At 36.4% G+C, this 25,655-nt stretch overlaps 3 protein-coding genes and 1 long non-coding RNA gene across 5 annotated transcripts; 1 reads left to right on the top strand and 3 right to left on the bottom strand.

Annotated features, from left to right (window-relative positions):
- Positions 1 to 562: 562 nt before the first annotated feature.
- LOC109063542 (poly [ADP-ribose] polymerase 2-like) lies at positions 563 to 7,154 on the bottom strand. Its single transcript, XM_042777037.1, is given in 19 exon segments — positions 563 to 1,796; positions 1,886 to 2,010; positions 2,260 to 2,358; positions 2,515 to 2,614; positions 2,726 to 2,847; positions 2,977 to 3,111; positions 3,257 to 3,320; positions 3,896 to 4,034; positions 4,185 to 4,338; positions 4,448 to 4,550; positions 4,632 to 4,707; positions 4,803 to 4,899; positions 5,510 to 5,560; positions 5,712 to 5,755; positions 5,819 to 5,848; positions 5,984 to 6,157; positions 6,241 to 6,444; positions 6,680 to 6,768; positions 7,050 to 7,154. Coding segments are annotated over 18 exon segments (1,959 nt in total). The 5' UTR covers positions 6,762 to 6,768; positions 7,050 to 7,154; the 3' UTR covers positions 563 to 1,636.
- On the top strand, positions 6,678 to 12,660 carry LOC109063518 (methyltransferase-like protein 17, mitochondrial). Of its 2 annotated transcripts, none has more exons than XM_042777049.1 (14): positions 6,678 to 6,801; positions 8,162 to 8,300; positions 8,445 to 8,594; positions 8,699 to 8,786; positions 8,898 to 8,979; positions 9,058 to 9,131; positions 9,301 to 9,395; positions 9,481 to 9,551; positions 9,646 to 9,753; positions 10,581 to 10,649; positions 10,766 to 10,816; positions 10,929 to 11,021; positions 11,159 to 11,358; positions 11,492 to 12,660. In XM_042777049.1, exons 1-14 carry the CDS (start codon positions 6,751 to 6,753, stop codon positions 11,583 to 11,585), a joined length of 1,365 nt encoding a protein of 454 aa, XP_042632983.1. In that variant the 5' UTR covers positions 6,678 to 6,750; the 3' UTR covers positions 11,586 to 12,660. The 2 variants fall into 2 exon arrangements, with proteins under 2 accessions (XP_042632983.1, XP_042632979.1); XM_042777045.1 differs by lacking the exon at positions 6,678 to 6,801 and adding an exon at positions 7,146 to 7,376.
- A 1,785-nt stretch (positions 12,661 to 14,445) lies between these two features.
- Positions 14,446 to 16,475, bottom strand: LOC122148834. Its single transcript, XR_006162670.1, has 3 exons — positions 15,731 to 16,475; positions 15,502 to 15,616; positions 14,446 to 15,174 (listed from the first exon to the last, which is right to left on the bottom strand). It is a non-coding gene; the product is annotated as an uncharacterized LOC122148834 (long non-coding RNA).
- Positions 16,476 to 18,398: 1,923 nt separating this feature from the next.
- LOC109063519 (leukotriene B4 receptor 1-like) lies at positions 18,399 to 22,653 on the bottom strand. The gene is made up of 5 exons (XM_042777058.1): positions 22,382 to 22,653; positions 20,786 to 21,371; positions 19,530 to 19,730; positions 19,398 to 19,441; positions 18,399 to 19,305 (listed from the first exon to the last, which is right to left on the bottom strand). Exons 2-5 carry the CDS (start codon positions 21,353 to 21,355, stop codon positions 19,098 to 19,100), a joined length of 1,023 nt encoding a protein of 340 aa, XP_042632992.1. The 5' UTR covers positions 21,356 to 21,371; positions 22,382 to 22,653; the 3' UTR covers positions 18,399 to 19,097.
- Positions 22,654 to 25,655: the final 3,002 nt, after the last annotated feature.

Genomic DNA, 25,655 nt, shown 5'->3' with positions numbered 1-25,655 from the left:
TCAGAAAAGCATAACTGGTGCTTATTGTTGCTCTGTAAACTTTAAACTCATTTCCTTTGCTGTGATCCTTTCAGACTCACTTGAACTTAACAGTTTGTAATGGTATTCTGCACATACTGTCCGTCGACGTCAATGACTTCAGCATCTTTTTCTACTCCAGTGTTCTGCAGATTCTCTACAGATGTCTGGGAGCCCTTCTTTATGCCTTGGTAAAGCATAATCAACATTTAATAATACTAACCACTTAAGAAAATACATGATGTAAATTGTCTCACTGTTTCCAATGTTTCTCTCTCATGTAGTTTCTGGTAGTGGACTGTCAGCTGGTGATGGGCAGGCAAAAATACAGCCTTAATCCTGAAGAGTATGTCTATGCTGCTTTAATCATCTACCTGGATATCATTATGATATTCCTCTACATACTTCTTATAGGTGGAGGCTCCAAAAACTAAACTCACACATACTTATCTTGTGGCACTCCCAATTTGCACATGCCGGGCGATATTCAGCCTCCTGACCTCAAATATTCTCACATCACTGCTATTTTCTTTCAACCGGTTCACTTTTCATGGTACTTGTCTTGTATCTTGTTTTTATTTAAGATGCACTTTTAAGAATGATATTAAGACTTGTTTCATTTTATTTAATTTATTTTAGCAGATAATCATATTGTATGCTCCAAAACAATGACAAAATTAGCATTTAGAAGATATAAGCATTCAAAACTTACAGTCTCTCACTTCCGCCAGTATGGATCAATGATTTTGATGACATCACCCTGCACTTCAGCTTCTCGTCAAACATTCGGTCCAATCAAATGCTCTCTAGAATCTGAAGTGTCCAGCCCCCTACATTATAAATAGATGCTGAAACTGCTGCTGAAATAGGTCACTTGTTCACATAATTAGTATTTTCTGTATGCTGAATGGCACGTAGTACACTATATGGGGGACATGGAATGACTCAGACAGTTTGAATATGCTTTCCATTGGGAAGAAAGAAGTCTGGTTTCGCATTGTGTTCATGAACCGCCGCAGCGGATCTTAAAAGTAAACTTTAAAGCTGTACTTCAACCAGTTTTTCAAGACCAACCTGGGTTTTTTTTCTGGGTGTTGGATTCATATGCCATTCAAACAGTCCTGCAGGAATACATTTAGACATGTGAACTGTTTTGAACACTGGTAAGTGTTTACAAAAATGTAGACATGGCTACATGTCTGTTTGTCACAGGATATAAAACCACCGTCAGCCTGTGTGAAACAAAAAAATTCATTCATGCAAACATTTAGATTTGTTCACTTGTTAATCTAACATCTATTAAGTGAACTCTACAAACAGTGATAACATCTGATGAAATATTACTTAGGTCAAGACCCAGTATTTCCACATTAAATGGTGCATTCTGGTGCTTAAATGTACAGGCAACAAATTAAATACAATATTCCATTTATGTTGACAGAAATTACTCCTCAACTTCAGATAGCTATTGACGTTGCAATAGACATTTACAGAACAATATGCTTGAGTCTCTATTTAATTTCATGAACACATGAGTTACATACTGTGTAAATATGTATTGTAGGTCCTTCACCTCAGACTGTAAAAACTGTTCTAAATGTACAGAATCCCCTCTGCCTCACCAGAGCGAAGAGAAATTAAACTGAACTCGAAGGAGGTACTTCATCCGTATCTGAGCAGGGTTATAAACAATGTATTCGTTATAAAGGAGGGTGTAACCTCCCTTCTGCCCCACCCCGGTCTTCACTGAGGGCCCCATGGGTATGGTCACACCATCCCTGAGAGAGAACGAGAAAAAATTCTTCAGTACAGCACTTATGGCTCAGTAATATAAAACATAAAAAAGAAAATCGAAACGCGAACTCACAATGCAACATAGTTGTTTGGGTCGGGCGCAGTCTGCCCCAGGCCTTTTGTGCTATGTTTCCCAGAAGGCAGTTGGTCTGCATTGTGATCTGCATCCACAAGTTCATTGCTATTCCCAAGGGCAACCTGTGAAATTATTTTTCTTTTAACCAGTAGCTTTTAACCATTTTTACCTTTTATATCTCTAAAAAATTATATTTGTTTTTAAACCAGCAATTTTTATTCAAATAAAGCCCCTAAATAAATGCTGTCATTTCCTATGTATCCAACATTCTATTCATTAAAGTATCCTGAAAAAAGTATCATGGTTTCCACAAAAATATTAAGTAGTTCTGAAAGTGGAAGCAGATGGTTTAGATACAAAAAAAAAACAACCTCGCTCAGCAACAGAAGTCCTTGGTTGTTCTTCTGATTGGCAAAGCAGTAATTGGCACTTTTAGATGACATATCTGCAAAGTAGATCCCCTTACCAAATGAGGGGAAGGAAAAGTAAAAAAAAAAGATACGTTTGAATTGTTGTAGTCCATTGCTTTTACAAAGAATGTTTTAATGGCAGCAGCCATCTAGTAGGCAAAGATTTAACTATACGTTTTCTATTGATATTATTTGTGTGATATCTCTCCGTCTCACCATGTATCCGGTCACAGGAGCCTCTGGAGGGGCCACTCGCAGCCCCTGACTCAGGATCCCTGCCCAGTTTGACACACGAGAACCATGCCACAGGAGCATTCTAGCATCCACACACACACACACACAATAACAACTTGTACTGTCCCCAATAAGATTTTACATAAAGTATAACATAAGTGATAAAGTGTAACTGAGGAAGGTGGCTTGGTACTTGTTTTCTAGCTCAGAGCAGAAGCTCTCGCCCTCTTTCTCCAGAGCAAAGATGTCCAGAATGGTCATTGTGTAATCAGTATGGGTGGGTGAATGAGTAGATTGAAGATATTTTTCTATAACCTTCACAAAGACAGACAGTTTGTGTTCTGTGATGTGCAATCCTACACGTTTAAAAAGACCACCTAAAGTCCACCATCCAAAATTCTACTATTAATGTTATACTGTACTTCAACGATAAAAGAGATGTACTTTGTATTCATGGCTGTTAGAATCCAGTGGCTGCAGTTGACAGTGTAGAGAGCGATATTGTCTGTCCAAAGGATGCTCATCGTTCTGAACACTAGACTGAACCATTTTCACTGCTATCTGGATGTCACTTAGAGCCTAAAAGACAGAAAACATGACTATAAACACAGACCTCTATTGAGAACGCAGTAAAAAAAAAAACATAAATTGTCAATCACTTCTAATCATTCAACATCATCAGCAGTATTTCCCTTATAACTGAGCAGCAACTACAATATCACACCTCAAGCAAAGTGATTTTCTCCTTTAGCTCATCCTCTGTGCATATTATGGGAGGTGTCCGTAACCTAAATGAAGATCAAGTAGTCAGGAAAAAATAATACACACACTACATAGTGAATGTAAATCACGTTGTAGCCACACTATTTTTAAAAAAGAAGGGTCGGGAAGATTTTTTGTGTTTTTGAAAAAAAATAACTATGCTTGCCAAGGTTGCATTTATTTCATTAAAAATAAAAACCAAAATATTGTGAAATATTATTACAATTTAAAATAAATGTTTTCTATTTTAATATACTATAATGTATATAATGTAATTTATTCCTGTAATTCAAAAGCTATTTTCAGCAGCCATTACTCCAGGCCTCAGAGTCACATGATCCTTTAGAAATCATTCATATTATTATTTATGTGCTGCTTAATAGATTTGTGGAAACCATAATATATTTTCAGGATTCTTTATTGAATAGAAAGTTCAAAAGAACAGGATTTTTTTTTAATAGAAAACGTTTTTTAACATTATAAAGTCTTTACTGTCACTTTTGATCAATTTGATGTATCCTTGCTGAATAGTAGTATTAATTTATCAAAAAATAAAATAAATTCTACTGACCCCAAACCTTTGAATGGTAGTGTAACTTACCCAAAGTCATGGGGGATGCGGGTGTAAAACTGGTTGCATGCTTCCAAGAGTTCCTTGTTACTCTTCTTTTTCTTTAAACACTCCTCTATCCTCTTCAAAGAGGCATAGCCAGCTCAAATTTGCTCTGTTGTAAGTTTTCCTTTAGCAAAAAATTAAATAATTGAATGGTTTTCATTTGTAATTGTGTCATATAAAAGTGTTCATGTTGTTTGGCTTGAATACATTCATCATCACTAAGATCTGCAAGATTCATTCCATCAGTTTGGTACACAAATACACACCCACCCACCGAGTGGGGCTTTTTTGGTGTCAAACTTCATTTCTAGCACACACTCTTCCATGGCTTTGAGGTCACATATAAGCTCTAGGAGAGACTGGACCTTGCTGTTCAGTTGGCAGGGCTTTATTTGAGGAGGAGAGGATACCACAGCCTTGTCCTTATCCTGGTGAGAGGAAAAATTAGGTTTATATTTGACTATAATTAGGAATGAAACATAAATGCAATGCAGAGCAATGGATCATGTGGTATTGGGAGCAAAACTGTCTTTTTACCTTGCCTTCAGCGCTGTAGTCTACAAATACCATGTCATATTTCCCTGCAACTTTCTCAAAATTTGCTCGATGCTCCCACTCATTCTTGGTCTTGTCGAAGAATCTGCATACAAGCAGATTACAAACAGATTCTTCCACTTATATCTTGTATGAGTAAATAACATTAATAAGTTTTAAAAAGTACTTCTTTTTGAAGGTGTCTTTGGCCTGAGCAAGATTCACCCCACAGTTAACCAAGCTGTTCTGTCCTACTTTACCCACTGAAGAGAAAAAAGAACAACAAGAACGAATGACAAAAAGTCCTAATAATAAAAGTCAGACTGGTAAAGAGCATCTGAGGTGTTTCTGCACATACCTCGTCCCCACCTCATCCATACACTGTAGGCTTTTGCATTGTCTTCCTGAAGCAGCTGAATCAGGTAATATTTATTGTTGTTGAACTGAACATTAGTCTGTTACAGTTAAAAGCCAAAGAAAAGATATCAAACAACGTCATATCCTGCACGTTATGTATTAATAAACACAAACATTCAAATGTTTAGGGGTCATTAAGTTATTTTTTGAAAGAAATATATTTTTATTCATAGAAAGAAGGACTTTTATTCAGCAAGGATGCATTACACTGATCAGAATTTACAGTTAAGCCATTTATAATTTTACAAAAGATTTCTATTTCATATAAATGCTGTTCTTTTGAACTTTCTATTCATCAAAGAATCCTAAAAAAAGGAATCACAGTTTGCACAAAAATACTAAGCAACTGTTTTCAACATTGCTACTAATAAAAAATGTTTCTTGAGCAGCAAATCAGCATATTATAATGTGACGTGACACTGAAGACTGGAGTAATGGCTGCTGAAAATGTACTTTTGCCATCACAAGAATAAATCTAAACATATTAACACATATAACAGCCATTTTTTAACTAGAATCATTTTATTATAAATGTACAATATTACTGTTCTTATTTTTGATCAAATAAATGCATCCTGGGTGAGCATAAGAGACTTCCTTCATCGACCCCAAACTTTTGAACAGTATTGTAAAATCTTCAATAGTCACTTGATTCAGCAGGACATCATATACATCAGCCCCTTCACTGTAGACGTGGGCCTGTGAATAACCAAAGAAAAGAAATCTAACGAGAAGAATGCACTGAAGTAAACAAAGTCTGTATTAAGAAGAAAAGGGAAGTTTTAATTTAGTCGAATACTGTACAGTAATTTCACTTCAAATGACCCTATAACACATTTAAGGTAATTACCTTTCCAATTTTAGCCTTGCATTCTGGATCAACTGGGGCTTTACCTTTCATAACCACCGTCTTGTTTCTATTACTATTTTTGGGTTATTGATTTTCTGGTTTTTTACCTTTCATAACCACCGTCTTCACAACCTCTTCTTTAAAACATGGAAAATGGTCTCAATTTGACACGTGAATGAAGGAGAGGGGTTGAAAAATACGAGGAATTGGTAACTTCAGACAAAAAAAAAAAAGAAAAGTCCAAGAAAGTTCATCTTCCAAGGAAGCATCACCTTCACTTTCCTTTTTTACAATGGACTTGTTTTTTCCTGCTCTCTGATTCCTCCCTTCATTGCGTCTCTTCTTGGAAACCGGTTGCTCCTCTTCCTACTCTTTCTCTTCTTTAATCTGAACAACAGCTGGAGCTCCTTTTTTGCCATTCAAAGCTTTCCCTTCATTCAGATCTTCTGCAATATAATAAAATAAGCAGCTATTAAATTTCTGTGACAGATACTGATGCAACATCAGACACAGGTACACACAGACATACCTGACTTCACTTTCTGAAGGCGTATTTTTCGTTTGAACTTGGTGACAGTATTGGTCTGAGTCATTTTCACAAGATCCACCTCATAACCAGGTCCGAGCACCAGTGGCACCAACTTTTCACCGTCCTGCTTTGCTGAGTCCAGCTGGACACAGACCTCTGGAGGATATGGTTCCCACTCACCATCATCCCCCTTCCACTGCTAAACTGAAAAGAATTAAATATTTAGATAATCATTATGTGAAATATGAATAACTAAAACAGTGTCACACCTATACAATCAAAATGGTTTAGAGATTAAATGCAATCAAACTGGTGTGGCTGTGGATTTAGTGTGAATGTGCAATATTTGTCAGTCTTTAGTGCTTGATTTAACATGCTTTAAATGCTGATTATGAAACTTTGAGCTGTTCTGGCAAGTTCGCTGAACGTGAAATCATACTTGTGTTCGCCTCTGAAGCTTCACTGCCTGACTCTGCCACAGGCTTGCCCCGGCAACTCCTTGTTCGTCTCATGCTTTCCATAAAACAGCTGAAATTAGAGGAAGCGTTTCCCGTGCCTATGGTTAGTTTACATGTTACGTAATGTTAAGTATTACATAATCTGACTTATTTAGAAACGTGGTGATGGACTAACGCTAGATGGTGACTCATATAATTTGAGTTTCTATCTTCTTCCTCATCCCATAACCATGGATATTGCGTCAAAACAATTTTAGAGAAATGCTACAGCAAAATATAAGTAAGAGCCACAACTTTTTCTATCATTAAAATTTAAACAATCAAAAGATTTAGAAGGTTTTCAGCACCTACCTAAAGATTTAAGATCTCTACTTCAGTGTACTGAATGGCGCAAAAAGTATACTAGCGCGGAACTGTTGTCTAGCTAGGAACGAACGGAGCATTGAGCTTGTTTCTAGTCGGATTTATTTTGAAGTCGTAGTGCCGACGACCACATGTGCATGCGTTTATACAGTGACTGATGCATACAGAGTGACTGTAATATGTGTTAATTTAATGAAGTATCTCTTTTGTTGTTGGATTTGATAATCGTTTATAAACATGTATTTACTAGGCTGCCGAATGTATGTTAAATGTTCAAGATGCCATGTGGCTTTATGTTTAAAAGAAGCGCAACGGGTGAGTATATCTGTCATAAATCTTATTTACAGAATTCTTAGGAAATAAATGTATTAACGCAAAAGAGCGGAGGGAGAGTAGTCTGAATTGGGTTCTAGTATCTTGTACTACCTTATACACTGAACTCATTCGCCAGCCGCGAGTGTTTCTCCATAGGATCGCATCAATGATGGGTGTTCCTTAATCTGTGGGCATATTACAACTGCTTTACCTGATTTGCTCTCACCGACTGTGGCTAGGTTTTGGGATGGGGTTAGGGGTGGACCTTCATGATTTTATCCAGTTGGATAAGTGGTTAATAAATGCATACTGATCGGGAAGCACCCCTTTAGTTCAGAGACTCATAGGTCAACCTTTTTCAAGGGAAAGGACTTTTCTTCTTGGCAACCATCAGTCAGCTTTCTCATGAATTTAAATGCTTACTTAAAAAAAACTTTTATTTCAGCTAGTTCTCAAGGAGATATTTCTCCTATTTAGTTTAACTCAATGTGCTAAATAACTAAAACTGAAATAAAAACTAACAAAACTAATAAAACTGACACAAAACAACAAAATTACTAAACCTTAAATTAAAAAGAAAATGGAAAATAATAGAAATTGTTAATAAAAACTAATCAGTGATACTAAAATTAAAAAGTCCGCCCAATCACCTGCAATATAGATACCATCCAATCAATTTCTTTCATAAATATGTCACATTGTGGAAGTAAAGTCGATCACAAATGTTGTTTGTATGTTGACGTGAGTAACTGTAGAATTTACATTCTATCTTACTGTTTTTAAAGTGTCAGAGCTCTGCTGCACCTCTGGAACAGGCCGACTTCTTGAAAGGTGCTCCTCATAGAAAGCACCCAGGTGTGACAAACCTCAAAACAGTGCGCCTGCCAGAGCAACTGCAGGAAGCAGCACAATCTGTCTTAAAAAGTGAGTAAACATTGATCCACCAGTCTAAAGTTTTAGTGTTTCGAGCATTCAAATCGGTCTGTGTTCTGAAATGCACATATCAGTCTCTGTAGTGGAATAGTGTGTAAATGCTCTTTATATGCCTTCCCTTTATTTGATATATAGGGGCAGAGGTAAAAAGTCTGACTGAAAGGGCACATAAGCTGTCCAACTTCCTTTGGAGCAGGAAACGGGCGATAGAAACCTCTCAACTCAGAGAGAAAGCCATCCTTCTTGAGAAGAAATTTTTGGAGCAAGAGAGGGATATCCATACAGGTGAGTTAAAGATGGAGGAGAGATGTTATAAAAGCTCAAACACAGTGACTGTAATAAATAGATAAAAGCCTGTAAATAAAACAGATATTAAATGTTTCCTTTAGATGCCATTGACCACAAACTAGAGGCTCGGATAAGAAAGAGAGTATTATCTGAACTGAGAAGAACAACATACAACAGAACTCCCCTAAGGTACAAATGCATAATCCGTTTAAAACATTTCTCATAGAATGGGGATGTGAGGTTTTGTGTATTATTTGATAACTCAACATTGATTTCTCTGCTGTGCTGCCATGTTTCAAGGTACGATGAAGATCTTGGGTTGGTGTATATGGCTGCTAGGCTAGCAGGTGGTTATGCAGCTGTCCTCAGAGCATTAAATGAGGTATTTAATACACATCATCAAGCGTTCCTCTTTGCATTTGTTCAAAAACATAAACAATCTCTTTGAAATACATCTTAGATAAAGAAGAGGGATCCTTTGTTTGTACCATGTTCTCTTCTGGACTTTGGATCGGGACTTGGAACATGTACTTGGTAAGTGTGACTTAGATATGAATATTTTTAATATTATGAAGTGAAACGAACACAAAGGGTTATAAATATTGAAGATATTGATTGATTTTAGTGGCATTAATTAACTTGCTTTCAACGATGCATGTTTCAAGATGAGTGAATTTATACTGTATTTGATTCTTTAACTCAGGGCATCACACACACTCTGGGGAGACTCTCTGAAGGAGTATGTTTGTGTAGACAGCTCTGGAGACATGAACACCTTGGCAGAACAGCTTCTTAGCGGTAAAAACATTCAGTAGAACTTTTAAGCACGGTCGGTGTTATACAAACAGATCTACTGACAAAAATGTGTATTTGTGTTAAACAGGGGGCAGTGAGGTGGATAATCCAGTGATCAAACAAGTGTATTTCCGCCAGTTCCTCCCTGTTTCTCCTACGGTATCTTCAGCTGCCATCCTTAGTTGTTTTCATTTGCCTAAATTATACATTGCTTTTAACACAACTTAAAAAAAGGATAATGTTTTTCCCGCAGGTGCAGTTTGATCTTGTGATAGCAGCTTTCTCTTTGTCAGAACTGGCCACTTTGGATGAGCGATTGAACGTTATTTTCACACTTTGGAGGAAAACCAACTCCTACCTTGTGAGTGATGATGCTTGATTTATTAACGATTAAACTGATATCTTAAATTATAGGATTGTGATCTTAAAAGTAGCTTTTCATACACAACATCTTGCTGTGTTGTTATTGTTAAAGGTGATAGTTCACCCAAAAATGAAAATGTTGTCATCATTTACTCACCCTTAAACTGTTCCAAACCTCTATGTTTCCTTTATGAACACAAAAGAAGATATTTTGAAGAAAATGTTGGTGACCAAACAGTTGTTGGTAGCCATTGACTTCATAGTATGTAGAGAAAAAATACTATGGAAGTCGATGGCTACCATCAACTGTTTTGTTCAAAATATCTTCTTTTGAGTTCAAATTTATGCAGGTCTGGAACAAATTAATGGTTAGTAAATGCTCACAAAAAAATTTTTTTTAGATGAACTATCCCTTTAACTAAAACTATATATATAAAAAAATAAAGCTTAAATCAAATAAAATATAAGTTTTAGATTAAAATAAAATAAGTATTAGATGAAATACCTAAACTTAAAAAACTTAAACCAAAATTAGAAATGTTGCCTTGACAACTGAATTAAAATAAGTTGAAGTTGAAGTATTAAAATAAAAACAAAAAAAAAACTAAAACTGAAATAAAAATAAAAAGCTAAATAAAACTAACAAAATTAAAAAATAAAAAAAATGGCAAAAGCACATAACAAATTTACTAAAACTTTAATAATATCTACTTTAATAAAAATAATAATAATAACAACTATAATAATAATATATAAATAACACTAAAATAACTGCTGTCTGGGAGAATTACTGTTTGCTAATGCAGTTCCTGGTACTTTGTAAAGGTATTGGTGGAGAATGGAACCAAGGATGGCCATCAAATCCTTATGGAGGCCAGAGACACTATACTAAAGGTTTGATTTGAGATTATTTTTTCACTCAAATATTGCTGACATGGCTTTCTGTTTGAAGTTGTAGTGGTAGAACATCTTTCAGAAATTTCTCACAAACCTTTTCTCTGTGACTATAGAGAGAAGAGGAGGTAAAACATGACTTGAGGAGACCATCTATGTTTGCCCCTGTGCGTTAAAAAATCATCACTAAAACCATCTTTATTTATTCCATTAATATGATAGATTCATTTTTGATGTCTTAAACTGACATCATCATCTGCTCGGTTTCATTTTGGACAGTGCACTCATGAGCTGCCTTGTCCCAAGCTGACCAAGCAACCTGTAGTACCTTGTAACTTCACCCAGTTCTACTATTCTCTGGCCTTATCTAGGGTAAGTTCACAACAAGTGTTCAAACAGATGACTTTCGAATTGTGACAATCACCAGGAATAAGTCCATTTCTGTACTGTAGTTTTCATGACAATCCATCTTATTATATATTTCTCTCCCCATGAATCAATCATTACAGAGCCAAGAAAGGCAGCAGGAGAAGTTCAGTTACCTGATTATTTCCAGGTCTGCGGAGGAAGAGGCGCAGAAGTCTGAGCACTGGGACATGACCAGACTGATCGCAAAAGTCCATCGCCGACCCAGACATGTGCAGTGTCAGCTGTGCTGCGCCAATGGAGAACTCAAACAGCTTGCTGTAACGGCCCATCGTCACGGAAAGTATGTAATGCTTCATTTAATAGATCTCTATTTGCATGTTCAGTGAATGACCTCTACATATGTTACCACTAATAGGCTATGCATTCACAGATCAGACTAGTTTTAACAATAATTTCATTGTCTGTTTTAACAGGGACATGTACAGATGTGCTCGTAGTAGTGACTGGGGAGATCTGCTGCCTATGTTTCATGCAGAAGACGACACTGAACATGATGAGACGCAATGAGACCTACTTCGATAATCTGTTAATGCAGTGTTTGTGGATAACAGTTGGATTTTTTTGTAATGTGTATTTCCAAAGACTGCTTCCTGATTGTGTTCACTGAACCCAATGCTCTTTATTCACCAATATCAAAGCCCAAAATCCAAATCTGGTAAAGTTTAATATAGTTCTAAATACATTCTATTAAAAAAAAAAAAAAAATTCTATTATTTTTGGTAACACTTTACAATAAGGTTCCATTTGTTAACATTAAGTGCAATCGTTAACATGAACACACAATAATAATAATAATAATAATAATAATAATAATAATAATAAACTTCTAAAGCATTTATAAGTGTGTGTTCTTAGTTTATGTCAACATTCACTAATACATTATAAAGATGTATCAGTTAATATTATTTAATGGACCTGAGCTAACAATGAACAGTTGTATTTTTATTAACTAACGTACAGATTAATAAATATTGTAACAAATGTATTTCTAATTGGCCAATGTTAACTAATAAACCTTATTGTAATATGTTACCATTAAATTTCACTAGCAATTACATTTTGGAATATATTACATTATGCAGTTATGTTTTTTATTAGGAAAATACCAATTATAATACCAAGACAAAAAGACTATCAGTCTGTCCTCTGCACTTTAGTAACTGTCTGGTTTGGCTCAGCTACCAAATCAGACTTCAGTAGACTCCAGAGGAGAGTTCAGACTGCTGAGAGGACTACTGATGCTCCCCTGCCCACTCTAGAGTGAGAAAAAAGGCTCAGAAAAATGACTGGACCTCTCACATCCACAGGGGCACTGCTATGGTTTCTGGGCCCTTTAAACAGCATATTGAACTGGCCCCCCTTAAATCACATTCTCTCAGGGCCCTTTGAATCGTCCTAAACTCCCCACCCTCCACCCAAGCCACCTTCTCTTTGAAATGTTGCTGTCTGGTCAGTGTTACAGAGCTTTGGCAACCAGAACAGCTAGACACAAGAAAAGTTTCTTCCCCCAAACAATTTCATGACCAGTTAAATGCCCCAGGTTCTCCCCACTGTGCAATTAAATACCCTACTTCTTATTCCATTCCCTATTGATTCTGTTTGTATACAGCACACTGCCACATACAAACTGGACTATTTAGTTTATTTGTATATATATATACATATAAGTATCTTATTTACTTTTTATTTTTCTGTGTACTGTTGCTCTGTTGCTGTGCACTGGAAGTTTCTTCATTCACCAAGACAAATTCCTTGTGTCTGTAAACATACCTGGCAATACATTTCTTTCTGATTTCTTAATTTTTTTTTAAATGATTTAAAATGAAACATAAACATTTTGGAACACACCAAAAAAAAACACTGAAAACATCTAATGTTATAAAATCTTTTAAATTTATGGTAGTGATTTTTTTTGGTTTGGCAGCTAATGTGAATAATGTGACTATACTATTTTATTCATTAGTTATGGCGTATATAGTAAATATAGCTCAAAGGCAGCAAAAGGGCGGAGGGAGAGTAGTCTGAATTGGGTTCTAGCATCTTGTACTAGCTTACACATTGAACTCATTCGCCAGCCGCGAGTGTTTCCAAGTCAGCGGGGATCGCATCAGTTGATCCGCTGAAACTGCGCGAGTATCAACGTCTCGTGCGAGAACACCGCGCTGTGACCCACGATGCCTGTGCGCTCGCTCGTCTGTTCAGACGATGTCCTGCGAGGACAGCGATTGGCTCTTGTCTCAGACCTTCCCCGAGGTGATTGTTCGAGTGACGAGCACTCAGTAAGTGACCTCTACAGTAAGCTTCCTTCCGCTCCGGAGTGTGACGTAGACTGCACCTCTTTATTTAGCCTCGCCACTGCACGACTCTTTACAATGACGGTGACTCATTTAGATGATGGGAAGTAAAACCATTCTAAAACATATATTAGTAAAACATTTCAGGTCAGCTTCGTTTCTCAGATAATTGTTTGTTTGTTAGTTAAAATATTAAACACTAACCTCGACCGAACGTTCAGGGTGGTGTTTATGTAAATACCTTCGCAGTGATTGGGTAGTTAATGCGTGACGTTTTTTTTTTTTTTTTTTATAAACACATCATGTATATAAATTAAAAGGGAAAGCTGTATGTGTTCAGAGTTATATTTTGGAAAATAAAAACATATACATACATTATGAAATTATCTAGTTTATTAAGAAAACTATTCACACAAGCAGAAACTGGCTCTTTGCAAACCAAATTTCTTTTCTAAAATCATTTTCTAAATGATTTAACCATTTGGAACAAACTAAATAAATAATAAGGAAAGCTGTACATTTACAATTTTCACAAAAAAAAAAAAAAAAAACTTTTTAAACACCTTTTTTAGTTTTTTTTATTTTAACCCCCATGTCTTAATAGCTCCATGCATAATAATTATGAAAGAATTTAAAACGTTTTCAATACTTTTACATGGATTATACTATATTACACCACCAGAAATGTCGACTTCACAAGTATCTCATGAGTATTTTCATATATATGCAGTATTTTGGATAGTAAAACATTCCACTACCAGTTTTGTGCTGTATATGAACATGATTCATTTTGAGGTTAACAAGTTTTTATTATTATTTTGGCCATATTTCTATAGTTTTTCAGCAATCTGTAATGTAATGCATCACTTAGAAAGCTTAATAAGTATATCTAACATTAAATAGTTGGTGTAAGTAGTGGAATTGTGTCCATATACAGATTTTATCATGTGTTGACGTGCATTTGTTCTAAATGTAGTGTTTGAAGAAAAATATGTAAATGTTCCATGTAGACTCAGAGGATGACCTCATGGATCAGACTGATGAGCCAAATATAGCCACTCAAAGTCATGAGACACATAACATCTGCTATGATTACATAATGATGGAATATACCACAGCTGGACTCAGTAATTTTCATATAAACATTTATTTACAAATGAAGTGCTCATTTTGAACACACAGATAAATATAAGTAATTCTTAAGGGGGACAGACAAAGGAGCTGAGAACAATGTGTCTTTCTGAGTATGTACAATAAATCATGCAAGTACAATCAAGATTTATTTTTTTATGCTTAATTTAAATTTAAAAATTATATATTATTAGAAATATACTGCACTTGTATGCTTAAAAGGTCTCTTCTCTGTTTTGAGTGATTGCTAATATCCAACAATTTTAGAGCAGAAGTAAGATCTGGGTATTGAAACACAAAGCCAGACTCAAGGGTTTTCTTGGGCACCACTTTCTGGCCTTGTGTGAGGATAACAGCTCTCTCAGAACCGAGGAAGACATCCAAGAAAAAGCCAGGCACAGGGAAGATAGTACGTCTTTTTAGAGACCTGCCCAATGCCTTAGTGAATTCAAAATTGGTATTCAATGAAGGGGAAACTCCATTAAATACATCAGGCTCTGTGGATGGGGGTCCTTCTTTGGGCTCCAAGGCATAGGTGATGATGCCAACAAGGTCTGACACATCGATCCAAGGGAAGGGCTGTCGTCCTGAGCCAAGTGTCCCATCCAGGCCAAGCCAGAAGGGAATCAACATCTGTTTCATGGTGCCACCGTCACGCCCTAACACTGCACCTGAGGGTGAGTGGAAGAAAGTACAAAATTACACTTCTGTTTAAAAGTTAGGAATCAGTAAGTTTTTTGTTGTTGAGTCTTTTACGATCTCTTATGATCTTATGATCACAAAGACGTTTGATCAAAGATACAGTAAAAACAGTAATATTGTAAAATATTATTACAATATGAAATAACTTTTTTTCAATTTTAACAAATTTTGAAATGTAATTTATTACATTATATTTTGTTATATTGCAGATGAGATCTAGCACTATTTGTATGTGTGTGTATATATATATATATATATATATATTCTAGCTTGCTAAAAAAAAAAACCTTATTTACCTACTCCTGTAACAAACACCCATGAATGTGGAGGAGTAGGTGAAGCAGCAATGTCTTGGGCAAGAATTTTGGTTGCTTTTACTCGGCTTACTCGACTCTGTAATTTTCATTCCACCTAGAGAAAAAAATTAAGATGATATTAATATAACCGTACTAAAGTGAAGATCAGTGAATCATTATTTGAATGTAATTATTTATATACACTGTCACTAAGAAAAAAAATCCATACCATCTTAAAGGATTCATAATATTCTCCCCTGCTACATTCACAGCACCCTCACGTGACTCTACATCAGCCTGTTGGGACAGGTAAATATGGGTCTAAGTTACCAAAATGCAACATTTAGATTGAACTTTATCTTTAAGAGGTATTTTAACATCATACATTCATGAATGACTCCAGAGTGAGGTAATTAATTATTATTATGATGTTGAATAACATAGTAGCTAATCAGGTTCATATCATGTTTGGTATTAATTTAACTTGTATTTAAAAGCAAATATAGATTAACTGCTGATATATGCACACGTTCAAAAATCAAAAGTAAAAGTCGACTTCAGTGCATATCAATGTAATTTACCCCATACCCATGATATTTGTCCTGGGCCAGGCTGCCTGGATATAATTGTAATTTCATGACCTTTGCTTTTCAGCAAACGTGTCAGTTCACGACCCACAAACCCTGATCCTCCGCCTAATGAGAGTTGACAAGTGAAAAATAAACCATTATTAATTTTACAATCAAACAGAACCAATGCGGTAAAACCATGGATAAAACATGAAAGGACTGGTTGGGGGGAAAGCTACATGATGATATTACAATATTTAGAGTATAGCAAGCAGCATATAGAGTGTTGATTTATTTTTCTTTTCCACACTGTACAGCAATGTGGCTGATATGAGGGCAGCTGTGGCCTAACGGTTAGAGAATTGGACTTGTAACCAGAAGGTCGCAGGTTTGAGTCTCAGTGCTGGCAGGAGTTGTAGGTGGGTGGGCAGTGAATGAACAGTGCTGTCTTCCACCCTCAGTACCCATGGCTGAAGTGCCCTTGAGCAAGGCACTGAACCCCCAGTTGCTCCCTGGGCGCTGGATATAGCTGCCCACTGCTCCAGGTGTGTGTTCACAGTGTGTTCACTACTCACTGCTGTGTGTGTGCACTTGGATGGGTTAAATGCAGAGCACCAATTCCGAGTATGGGTTACCACACTTGGCAAATGTCATGACTTTCACTTTTCATCCAGTTAATAATTTGTGGGGATGGGGGTTACAAACTCTGACTGTTTGTTAATGTAAATAATTATAAATCAAAAGGACATGTTTTTGCAGTCATACCGATGGACCGTTGAATTGTATTATGTAAGTACAGTCTTGTATTCCTATTTTAGAGTAATACTGAAAGCTAATATGTATTTTAAATGAGAGTGGTTTTGTTGGTTTGCAAAGTGGAAAACTGTTCTGTGGTCAGACGAATCAAATTTGAACATCTTTTTGGAAAACTGGGACACCATGTCATCTGGACTAAAGAGGACAAGGACAACCCAAGTTATTATCAGCGCTCAGTTCAGAAGCCTGCATCTCTGATGGTATGGGGTTGCATGAGTGCGTGTGGCATGGGCAGCTTACACATCTGGAAAGGCACCATCAATGCTGAAAGGTATATCCAAGTTCTAGAACGAACATATGCTCCCATCCAGACGTCGTCTCTTTCATGGAAGACCTTGCATTTTCCAACATGACAATGCCAGACCACATACTGCATCAATTACAACATCATGGCTGCGTAGAAGAAGGACCCGGGTACTGAAATGGCCAGCCTGCAGTCCAGATCTTTCACCAAGAGAAAACATTTGGCGCATCATAAAGAGGAAGATGCGACAAAGAAGACCTAAGACAGTTGAGCAACTAGAAGCCTGTATTAGACAAGAATGGGACAACATTCCTATTCCCCAAACTTAAGCAACTTGTCTCCTCAGTCCCCAGACGTTTGCAGACTGTTATAAAAAGAAGAGGGGATGCCACACAGTGGTAAACATGGCCTTGTCCAAACTTTTTTGAGATGTGTTGATGCATGAAATTTAAAATCAACTTATTTTTTCCTTAAAATGATACATTTTCTCAGTTTAAACATTTGATATGTCATCTGTGTTGTATTCTGAATAAAATATTAAAATTTGAAACCTCCACATCATTGCATTCTGTTTTTATTCACAATTTGTACAGTGTCCCAACTTTTTTGGAATCGGGTTTGTAATTCATTTAATCCCAGCTATGAAGTCAATAGCTACCTTTATCTAATGTCTGTATTGTATTAATTCCGATTTTCCTTTATTTTATTTAGGTGTTTACTTCATGTGACCTGGCTTTCTAGTATGTATTTGAATAAGGTCCACTGGCCTTTATTTTACTAGAGATATAACCCAATTATGGTACACAAGATTAAAGTACATAACTGTATTCTATAGTATGGTTTGTCCATATCTGCTTGTTACTCTGAAAGATGGCAGCAATATACTGTCAGTGAGGACTTGAAACTGCTACAATAAATTATTTTTAAATATATGCTTGATTCATGGTGTGACTTGTGTACTAGCTGTGAATTCAAATAGCCAAATATAAAAGAGATTGGGTGCTAAAATCACTGATCCATAACAGAGAACATATCATTCAGTCATAATATAGATTAGTGGCTAAAATTATTTTGTGTGTAACAAAATTATTATATTGAATAGGCCTTTAAACTGTTTTGGGCATTTCCAACAAGGAAGTCCAGAAGGGTTTGATTACTGCATGTTGGAGAGACTTTTGACTGTCAAGATCTGATTCAGACTTGGATGAGTGAACCCCCTGAGTGCCGGTTAGAGCACAGAAATTGTATAAGGATGAGGACACAAGTGATCAGGTTTAGGGAATGTATTGATAGGAGATTATCAATGACAGGCAGTAGAGGCATTAGTCTGGAACACAAGAAATACAATAAAGGATAATGAATAACTAGGCATATACAATAATACACATCCATTGGTACATAAAGACATATAAGTATACTAAATCCACATCAGTAACATGTTTCCGAGAAATATATAATCCAGGAAGGGAAATAAGGTATCACATTGTACATTATAAGACATACGCGATCATCTAACATGATAAACATCACGCCATATATGGTTATAATCGCGGCACATCAGAGTGATTGCTCGTTTGGCATCATGAACAGCTCGAAATGTCAAATCACGTCATAAAGGTATCATTGAAAACCAAAACAGTGATATACTATCTCAATAAAGAAGAAATAATCACATAAAGAACAGCATCATTAAGCTAAACTAACAGAAATAACGGCTGCGGGCATGTCTGGTTTGTATGAACATTTTACAAACTTGAAGGCTGATTTTGAAAAGATTGCAAGCAGCATAAATACATTAGCTAATTTATAATGGAATTCAGTCAATTGATAAATTAAAAAAAACAGGTCTTTAGGGGAAGTTGTTGACCTTTTTCATCCCTACTCTATCCATCACAATACAAACTGATGACAAAGTATACAATTTATTGTCCAAGATTCATTTTTATGTGTCTGTGATCCAATGAGGTTTAGAGCCTGGTGGCCTCTGTGGTCTGAGTGCTTCTCTGTGCACTATAGTCCAGGACAGTGCCCTCAAAGAGTCTGGCCATGAATGCCAGGCCATCAGCTTTGATGTAGGAGCGTCCAGCAAACGTGTAGAGGACAGGATTGGCACAACTACTGATAAAAGCCAGAGCGGACATAACAGCACGGCTGGACTGCCAGAAGTTATCCAGACTGGGGATAGACAGAGTAGGTGGTTAATTTAGTTCTGTTGGCGTTTGGGGTAATATCTGTGGACTATACTTTAAAATCTTCAATTCATTTACTTTTTTTTGAGTTGTGATTCCTTTGGTGTAAGAGCTGCTACCACCTGACCAGAAGACAAATGACAATTCATACATTGTGCTCACCAAGATTTGGAAAAAAGATTACCAAATAGTTGAAATAAAACAACTTACTTGCACTATATTAATACTGTGGTAAGGAAGCCAAAAAATGCAGAACGTCACAATAATGGCTTGAATAAGATTCTCACTTCGTATCCTTCTTTTGAACACGGTCTGTCTGAGGCGGCGAAGGATACATACATAACTGCAGACGATGATCACATATGGTACCAGAAAGCCCACTACTGTCTCAAGTGTGTACTGAAATACCACCTGTTCATAAAAGACAATTATGTATGAATTATGAAATTGTGTAAGGGATGAGCACAGTCAGCTGTTCATTATCATAAAATAATCAGTTTGATCTCCCGAAGGGGTTTGTATTGTTATAGTAATAGCCTAGTATTATAGTACAGCAGGGATGTCCAATCCTGCTCCTAGAGGGCCACTGTCCTGCAGAGTTTAGTTCCAACCTTTACTAGGCATACTAGAAACTTCCAGGCAGGTGTGTTGAGGCAAGCTGGAGCTCAGCTCCGCAGGACAGTGGCCCTCCAGGACTGGGTTTGGACACCCATGTAGTACAATAATATTAATAGTGAAGTCATCTGAGGCTGTTTTCAAATTATTGGTAACTGAAGCCAAATTGGTGCCAATTGTGTTTATATTAGTTGATCTCAGTCTTTTTTACTTAAAGGCCCCAATTATCCAACATAACATTCAAAGTCCCCTTATATAAGCTATAATTATTACTTCAGTATTTAATTATGATATTTTTAGTAACAGAAACTGGGAGTGTCAATATATGAATAATTATATACAGTTTAATGAAGTTAAATTATTTTAATATGATTTAATGAGTAATCATTCACTCCCCCTCATGGCATTCCAAACTTATATGAACACAAAGAAAGATATTTTGAAGAACATGGTTGTAAAACAGTTTCCAGAATTTCTGCTGCATGTTTTGTCCATATAAGGACAGTTCACGGATCACCGCAAATGTTCGGTTACCAACATTCTTCAAAATATCTTCTTTTATGTTCTGCAGAAGAGAGAATGTCAGATTTGGAATGGCATTAGGTTGAGTAAATAATGACAGAATATAAATTTTTGAGTTGACTAACTCTTTAATAATTTTCAGTCATTCTGTGACACCCTTAGAACTTTGCTGAGGCCCTCTAATGGGCCCCGGCCGCCTCTTTGAAGTACAACTGTTTTATATGAAACAAGACCAAGTCTGTGGTGTGATATGAGAAATGTGAAGTACAATGCTGAGCAGTTTGATATACAGTGTTATTCTCAAGTATTAATGGAGCATAGAAACTCACATGCTGTGGACAGTCGTGATGAGTTGCGCACACAGTGCGTTCCTTCCCATTGACATTCTTAATTTCTCTTCTGAATATCAAAGCAGGAAGTGCCAAAAGAAATACGACAATCCACAGGCCTCCAAGCACAAGTAATACTGTCCGTCTACGAGTGCAGGCAGTCAAGTATTTGGGCCACATCACTGCCACTAGTCTGTGTAGACTCATTAGCGTAATGATCATAATAGAAGCATACATGTTTGTATTGCACAAGTAAAAAAGCATCTTGCACATGACACTTCCAAATATCCAGTTCTGCTTGGCTAGGTATATTATAAAGAAAATCGTCAGACACATCAGACAACCGTCTGCACAAGCCAGGTTGAGAATGAGCAGGGTGGTGACGGAGCGTTTGCGGGCACGTGCTAGGATGCTCCATATAATGAAGAGGTTGCCAGGAACGCCCAGAAGGAAGACAATGCTGAGGATGAGGGCCCCAAAGGTAACAGAGATATTGTTACTCAAAATGCTCTTATCCTCGGAATGGTTTGTCATGTTTAACGAGGTGTTCCTATTATCTGATCCCATCATGAAGACGTCAGAAAAACTGGTGGAATCAAAAACCAGTGTTATTTGATGCTGGAAAATGCTTTCATATCAGAAAGGGAAGGGAAGGGAAGGGAAGGGAAGGGAAGGGAAGGGAAGGGAAGGGAAGGGAAGGAAAGGAAAGGAAAGGAAAGGAAAGGAAAGGAAAGGAAAGGAAAGGAAAGGAAAGGAAAGGAAAGGAAAGTAAAAGGAAAGGAAATAATTAACTTTTAATTTTTATGCTCTGTATCAAAAACTGCTGATTTACAATGTGAGTAACACATTGAATTAAACATGAAATTGTGAAGTACAGTAGAAAGACAGAAACAGTTTTTCCATGTAAACATGCTCCAATAATATAACAACTTTGAAAAATCACAGGTTATCCAATTGGTGTATTCCAAATGATGTATTATAAGTTATTGAGGAATTTTCCTTTTATAATATTTCCTTCAGATGCAAATAAGGTATGAGCCAGTATCAAGGATGGGCTCTCAGCAACCATGTAAATACTGCAATTCTGCCAGTAATCTGCCATCAATTTAAAAAAAAAAAAACTGAAAACAGCATGCTACAACTTGCTGTGTGATCTTGAGCTCAACTACTAGGAACACTACTGCTGTTTTATCCACTGATCACATTCTCACACTCACCCACATCTGGAAAAAAAACGTTCTATAAATATGCAGCTATATACACATACTTTTTTTTATTATCAAGAAAAGGATACCATATTTAAAGTCAAGTTAAAAGAACATAAAGCAAGGAATTTTATGAAAAAGAATACGTGGGGTAGTTGCAAAATGAACTGTAGTGAACAGTATTGTTATCCCTACAGTGCAAGAAGATAAGATTGTCCAGTTTGCAATGCTGTCACTAAAGTTGACCTCGGAGCCTTAAAGATGTGTGAAACTGAGAAACTGGACATTTCTGTAAGGATGGCTTTATTAAAATAAGAAAACTGGGAAATGATGAAAGAGAAAAATAAAGGAAAAAAAGGAATAGAATCAAAGAGTATTTCTTTTAACTTACCAATACACTTGGCTGATCTGAATGGCTGAACTGTATTTCCCCTGAAGTGACCAGATGGACCTGGTTAGGTTGTGTGGTCTCCAAGTCGATCTCTCGTTTTCTTTCCCTGCCTCAGATAAACTTTTAAATAACGTCTTCTAAATTTTGTAAATTCTTATCTTTCTTTGATCTCACTCTATTAAATTTTATATACTATAGCAATCAAACACACTTACTGTACTTATAAATGTCCAGCTGCTTCTTTCCTTAACTACTAGTTTCATGTTCATATTTACTCCACTCCCCTTCCTTTCTCCTCCCTAATATTTCAACATACTAATTTCTCCATGTCTTTTTCCTTTAACAAAAGTACAAGGTTCTTTTTTTCTAACCTGCAGGCTACAGCATGCAAGGAGAATACAGGAAGGTGTGGGTGAGATGTATGACACAGTTCCACAACAAAAGTACAAGGTTCTTTTTTTCTAACCTGCAGGCTTTAACTTATCTGGTAGTACTTTATAATAGATTACTATACAACTTTCTCTGTTTATTTAAGGAATAGTTGAATATTCTAGCACCATTTGCTCACAGGCATGTTCCCTGACTTTTTTTCCTCTGTGTAACACAGTAGGAGAAACAGAAATAGAAGCATATTTTTTTCTATATAGTAATGAATGGGGATTGGTAGGCCTACTGTTAGACTCCGAAATTACAACAACAAAAAAAGAATAAATAAATAAATAAATTGGATAAAAGTATCATAAAAGTGATTCATACAACTCATCTTCAATATTCCATGTCTTTTGAAGCCATACTTATTTGTAAGGTATACTATTCCCTTATTATAGTATATTATAACACAGGAGTCAGGTCCATCCAAGAAAATGTATGCTATATGGCACTTTCAACACTTGGTAAGCATTAACAATACTTAAAATGCTTAAAAATCTAGATTTTTGTTTGGCATTATGGTTCCATGAGGAAATTATGGCCCCATCCACGAAAACGTTACATCACGCAAAAGGTTCTTTAAAGTGGAAAAAAAAAGTTCTTTAAAGCCTAAAATATGAAATAATAGTAAGAAAAATCTGTTTGTTTTTAACCTTTAGACAAAATATTTTTTGTTAAGTGTCATATTCGATACATCATTTAGCTGAATATAGAGCTTAAAGGGATATTCCACCCCAAAATGAAAATTTTGTCATTAATCACTTACCCCCATATACTCCATCTGCCAATCTGGGTTAAATGAAGCGACAGCAACACTTTTTGTCATCGAAGAAAACAAAAATAACAAATTTATTCAATAATTCCTTTGTCAACAGTCTCCTCTGTGTCTCTCCATATCACCGTATTCTGTGTATGCTCTTCTGTGTCATCGCGCCACAAGGATGCACTGTTTTATTTCAAATCAAAGCTAAATACATGTAGAAACAGCACATCCTTGTGGCGCTGATGACACAGAAGAGCATACACAGAATACGGTGATATGGAGAGACACAGAGGAGACTGTTGACAAGACAAGTCGTTATTTTTGTTTTCTTCGCTTACAAAAAGTGTTCCCGTCGCTTCATATAACCCAGAATGCACGTCTGATGGCAGATGGAGTATTCTGACGACGACTTTTATACCTTTTATGGACCTTGACACTGTTATTTACTTGGCAGTCTATGGAACAGTCACAGGCCTCCTGGTTTTCATCAAAAATATCTTAAATTGTGTTCCTAAGATGAACGGAGCTTTTACGGGTTTGGAACGACATGAGGGTAAGTGATTAATGACAAAATTTTCATTTTGGGGTGGAGTATCCCTTTAAGTGAAAAAAGTCACTTTTTTTCAGAGGCTTCTAAAAAAAGTAATATGTCTTAGATTATATCCCAATAATATGTCTTAGATTATATTTTAGTTTTGTGATCAAAGCTCTGTAGTTTTAATTATGTGGGGTAAAACATGCAAACATGCAATGCAATTATGACTGAGAGGTGTACAAATAAAACTTGTTCCTCAAAATATGCTCCATGTATTATATCAGATTCTTACATTTTAACATGATTTTTCTAAAAAAAAAAAAAAAGAAAGAAAGAAAGAAAGAAAAATATCATATAATGAAATATTACTAACAACATAAAAGTTCTTCTTACTTGTACTTCTTAAGAAGACACATGTACCATGGCCTGAAGAAGGACAGTACAGGTATAGGCTACAGTGCTTTATAGGGTTAAAAAGTTCTTCAAACTGAAAACATAAAACTCCCTTTTAGAGTTAATGGTATAAAGATGTCAGTGAATAGGGAAATATGTTTTCACACACTAACCCGTTGCAAGAGTAAAGACCATCGGTGTCCATTAACGAAAATATGACACATTTCTAACCATGCATGCTCCAACTGGAAAAGTACTCTTATATATGAGAAATTTCTGAGGTGGGGGGGTGACTTCCTTATTTCTGACCTATGGGTCATTATTTAGTGACCTGTTTCCCATGAGTAACATAAGCTTCTCCAAACTCTCATGACTGGGTTCAGTGAACACCAAAGTGAGCAGCTTAATCATTGCTTGGCAAGTTTATAGTAATATCAGATCTGCATATATGTCATTGTGACGTGATTGGAGGCTGTGTGGGAACTAAACATATACTAGCTATCTTTGTTGTCCACAGGATGGCAACATTCTCCCATAAATGTGCTTTTGGTCTAGTGTGTGTGTGTGTGTGTGTGTGTGTGTGTGTGTGTGTGTGTGTGTGTGTGTGTGTGTATCTAAAGACGCACAGATTGCTGCTGATGAGAAGCTCATGCATAACTCTGATATTTTTATAACTTAATGAAATGTGCCACCTCACAATCAAGCCCTGTGCTTAAGACCATAAGATCCCATTTCAAAAAGGCTCATATTCTTTATATGCTCTATTCTCTTCCAGAATTATGGCTATTCACATCACTAAATTAAATGAGAATGTAATTCCAGCACTGATGAATGCCAGACGGATGCCTTTGTGAATCAACTCTATCAAGCAACAGATGCCATGGAAAGCTCACTCCCAAGGATCAAACATGAGACGAGCTTTAAAATAAGACAAAAGATAATTATTGTGAGAATTGTCAGAGAGCAGGAGAAAGAGAGAGAGAACGTTTATTTAAGTTTTTCATCTCCCGTCTCAGACAGAGTGCAGACTACAGAGGATAATGAGAAACAGATCTTTCAGGGGAAGGGGAAGGAGGGAGAACTGGGATAAAGAGTTGGGGAGAAGGAAGGGGAGGGACAAAGAAGGGGGAAAGTATGATGGGAAGAGAGAGAGG

The sequence above is a fragment of the Cyprinus carpio genome, chromosome A2 (genome assembly GCF_018340385.1).
Source record: "Cyprinus carpio isolate SPL01 chromosome A2, ASM1834038v1, whole genome shotgun sequence".
In the NCBI taxonomy this organism is placed as follows: Eukaryota; Metazoa; Chordata; class Actinopteri; order Cypriniformes; family Cyprinidae; genus Cyprinus; species Cyprinus carpio.
Note: the sequence above shows the minus strand (reverse complement) of the source record. Positions and strands in the feature narration are given on the sequence as shown.

Coding starts and splice junctions, on each gene's coding strand:
- LOC109063518 (XM_042777045.1), top strand. CDS start 7,299: ATGTATTTACTAGGCTGCCGAATGTATGTTAAATGTTCAAGATGCCAT. Junction 8,787..8,897: donor TACAACAGAACTCCCCTAAG/GTACAAATGCAT, acceptor CCATGTTTCAAG/GTACGATGAAGATCTTGGGT. Junction 8,980..9,057: donor TCCTCAGAGCATTAAATGAG/GTATTTAATACA, acceptor AATACATCTTAG/ATAAAGAAGAGGGATCCTTT.
- LOC109063519 (XM_042777058.1), bottom strand. CDS start 21,355: ATGATGGGATCAGATAATAGGAACACCTCGTTAAACATGACAAACCAT. Junction 19,731..20,785: donor ATCACGACTGTCCACAGCAT/GTGAGTTTCTAT, acceptor TTTTATGAACAG/GTGGTATTTCAGTACACACT. Junction 19,442..19,529: donor ACAGTATTAATATAGTGCAA/GTAAGTTGTTTT, acceptor TCTTCTGGTCAG/GTGGTAGCAGCTCTTACACC.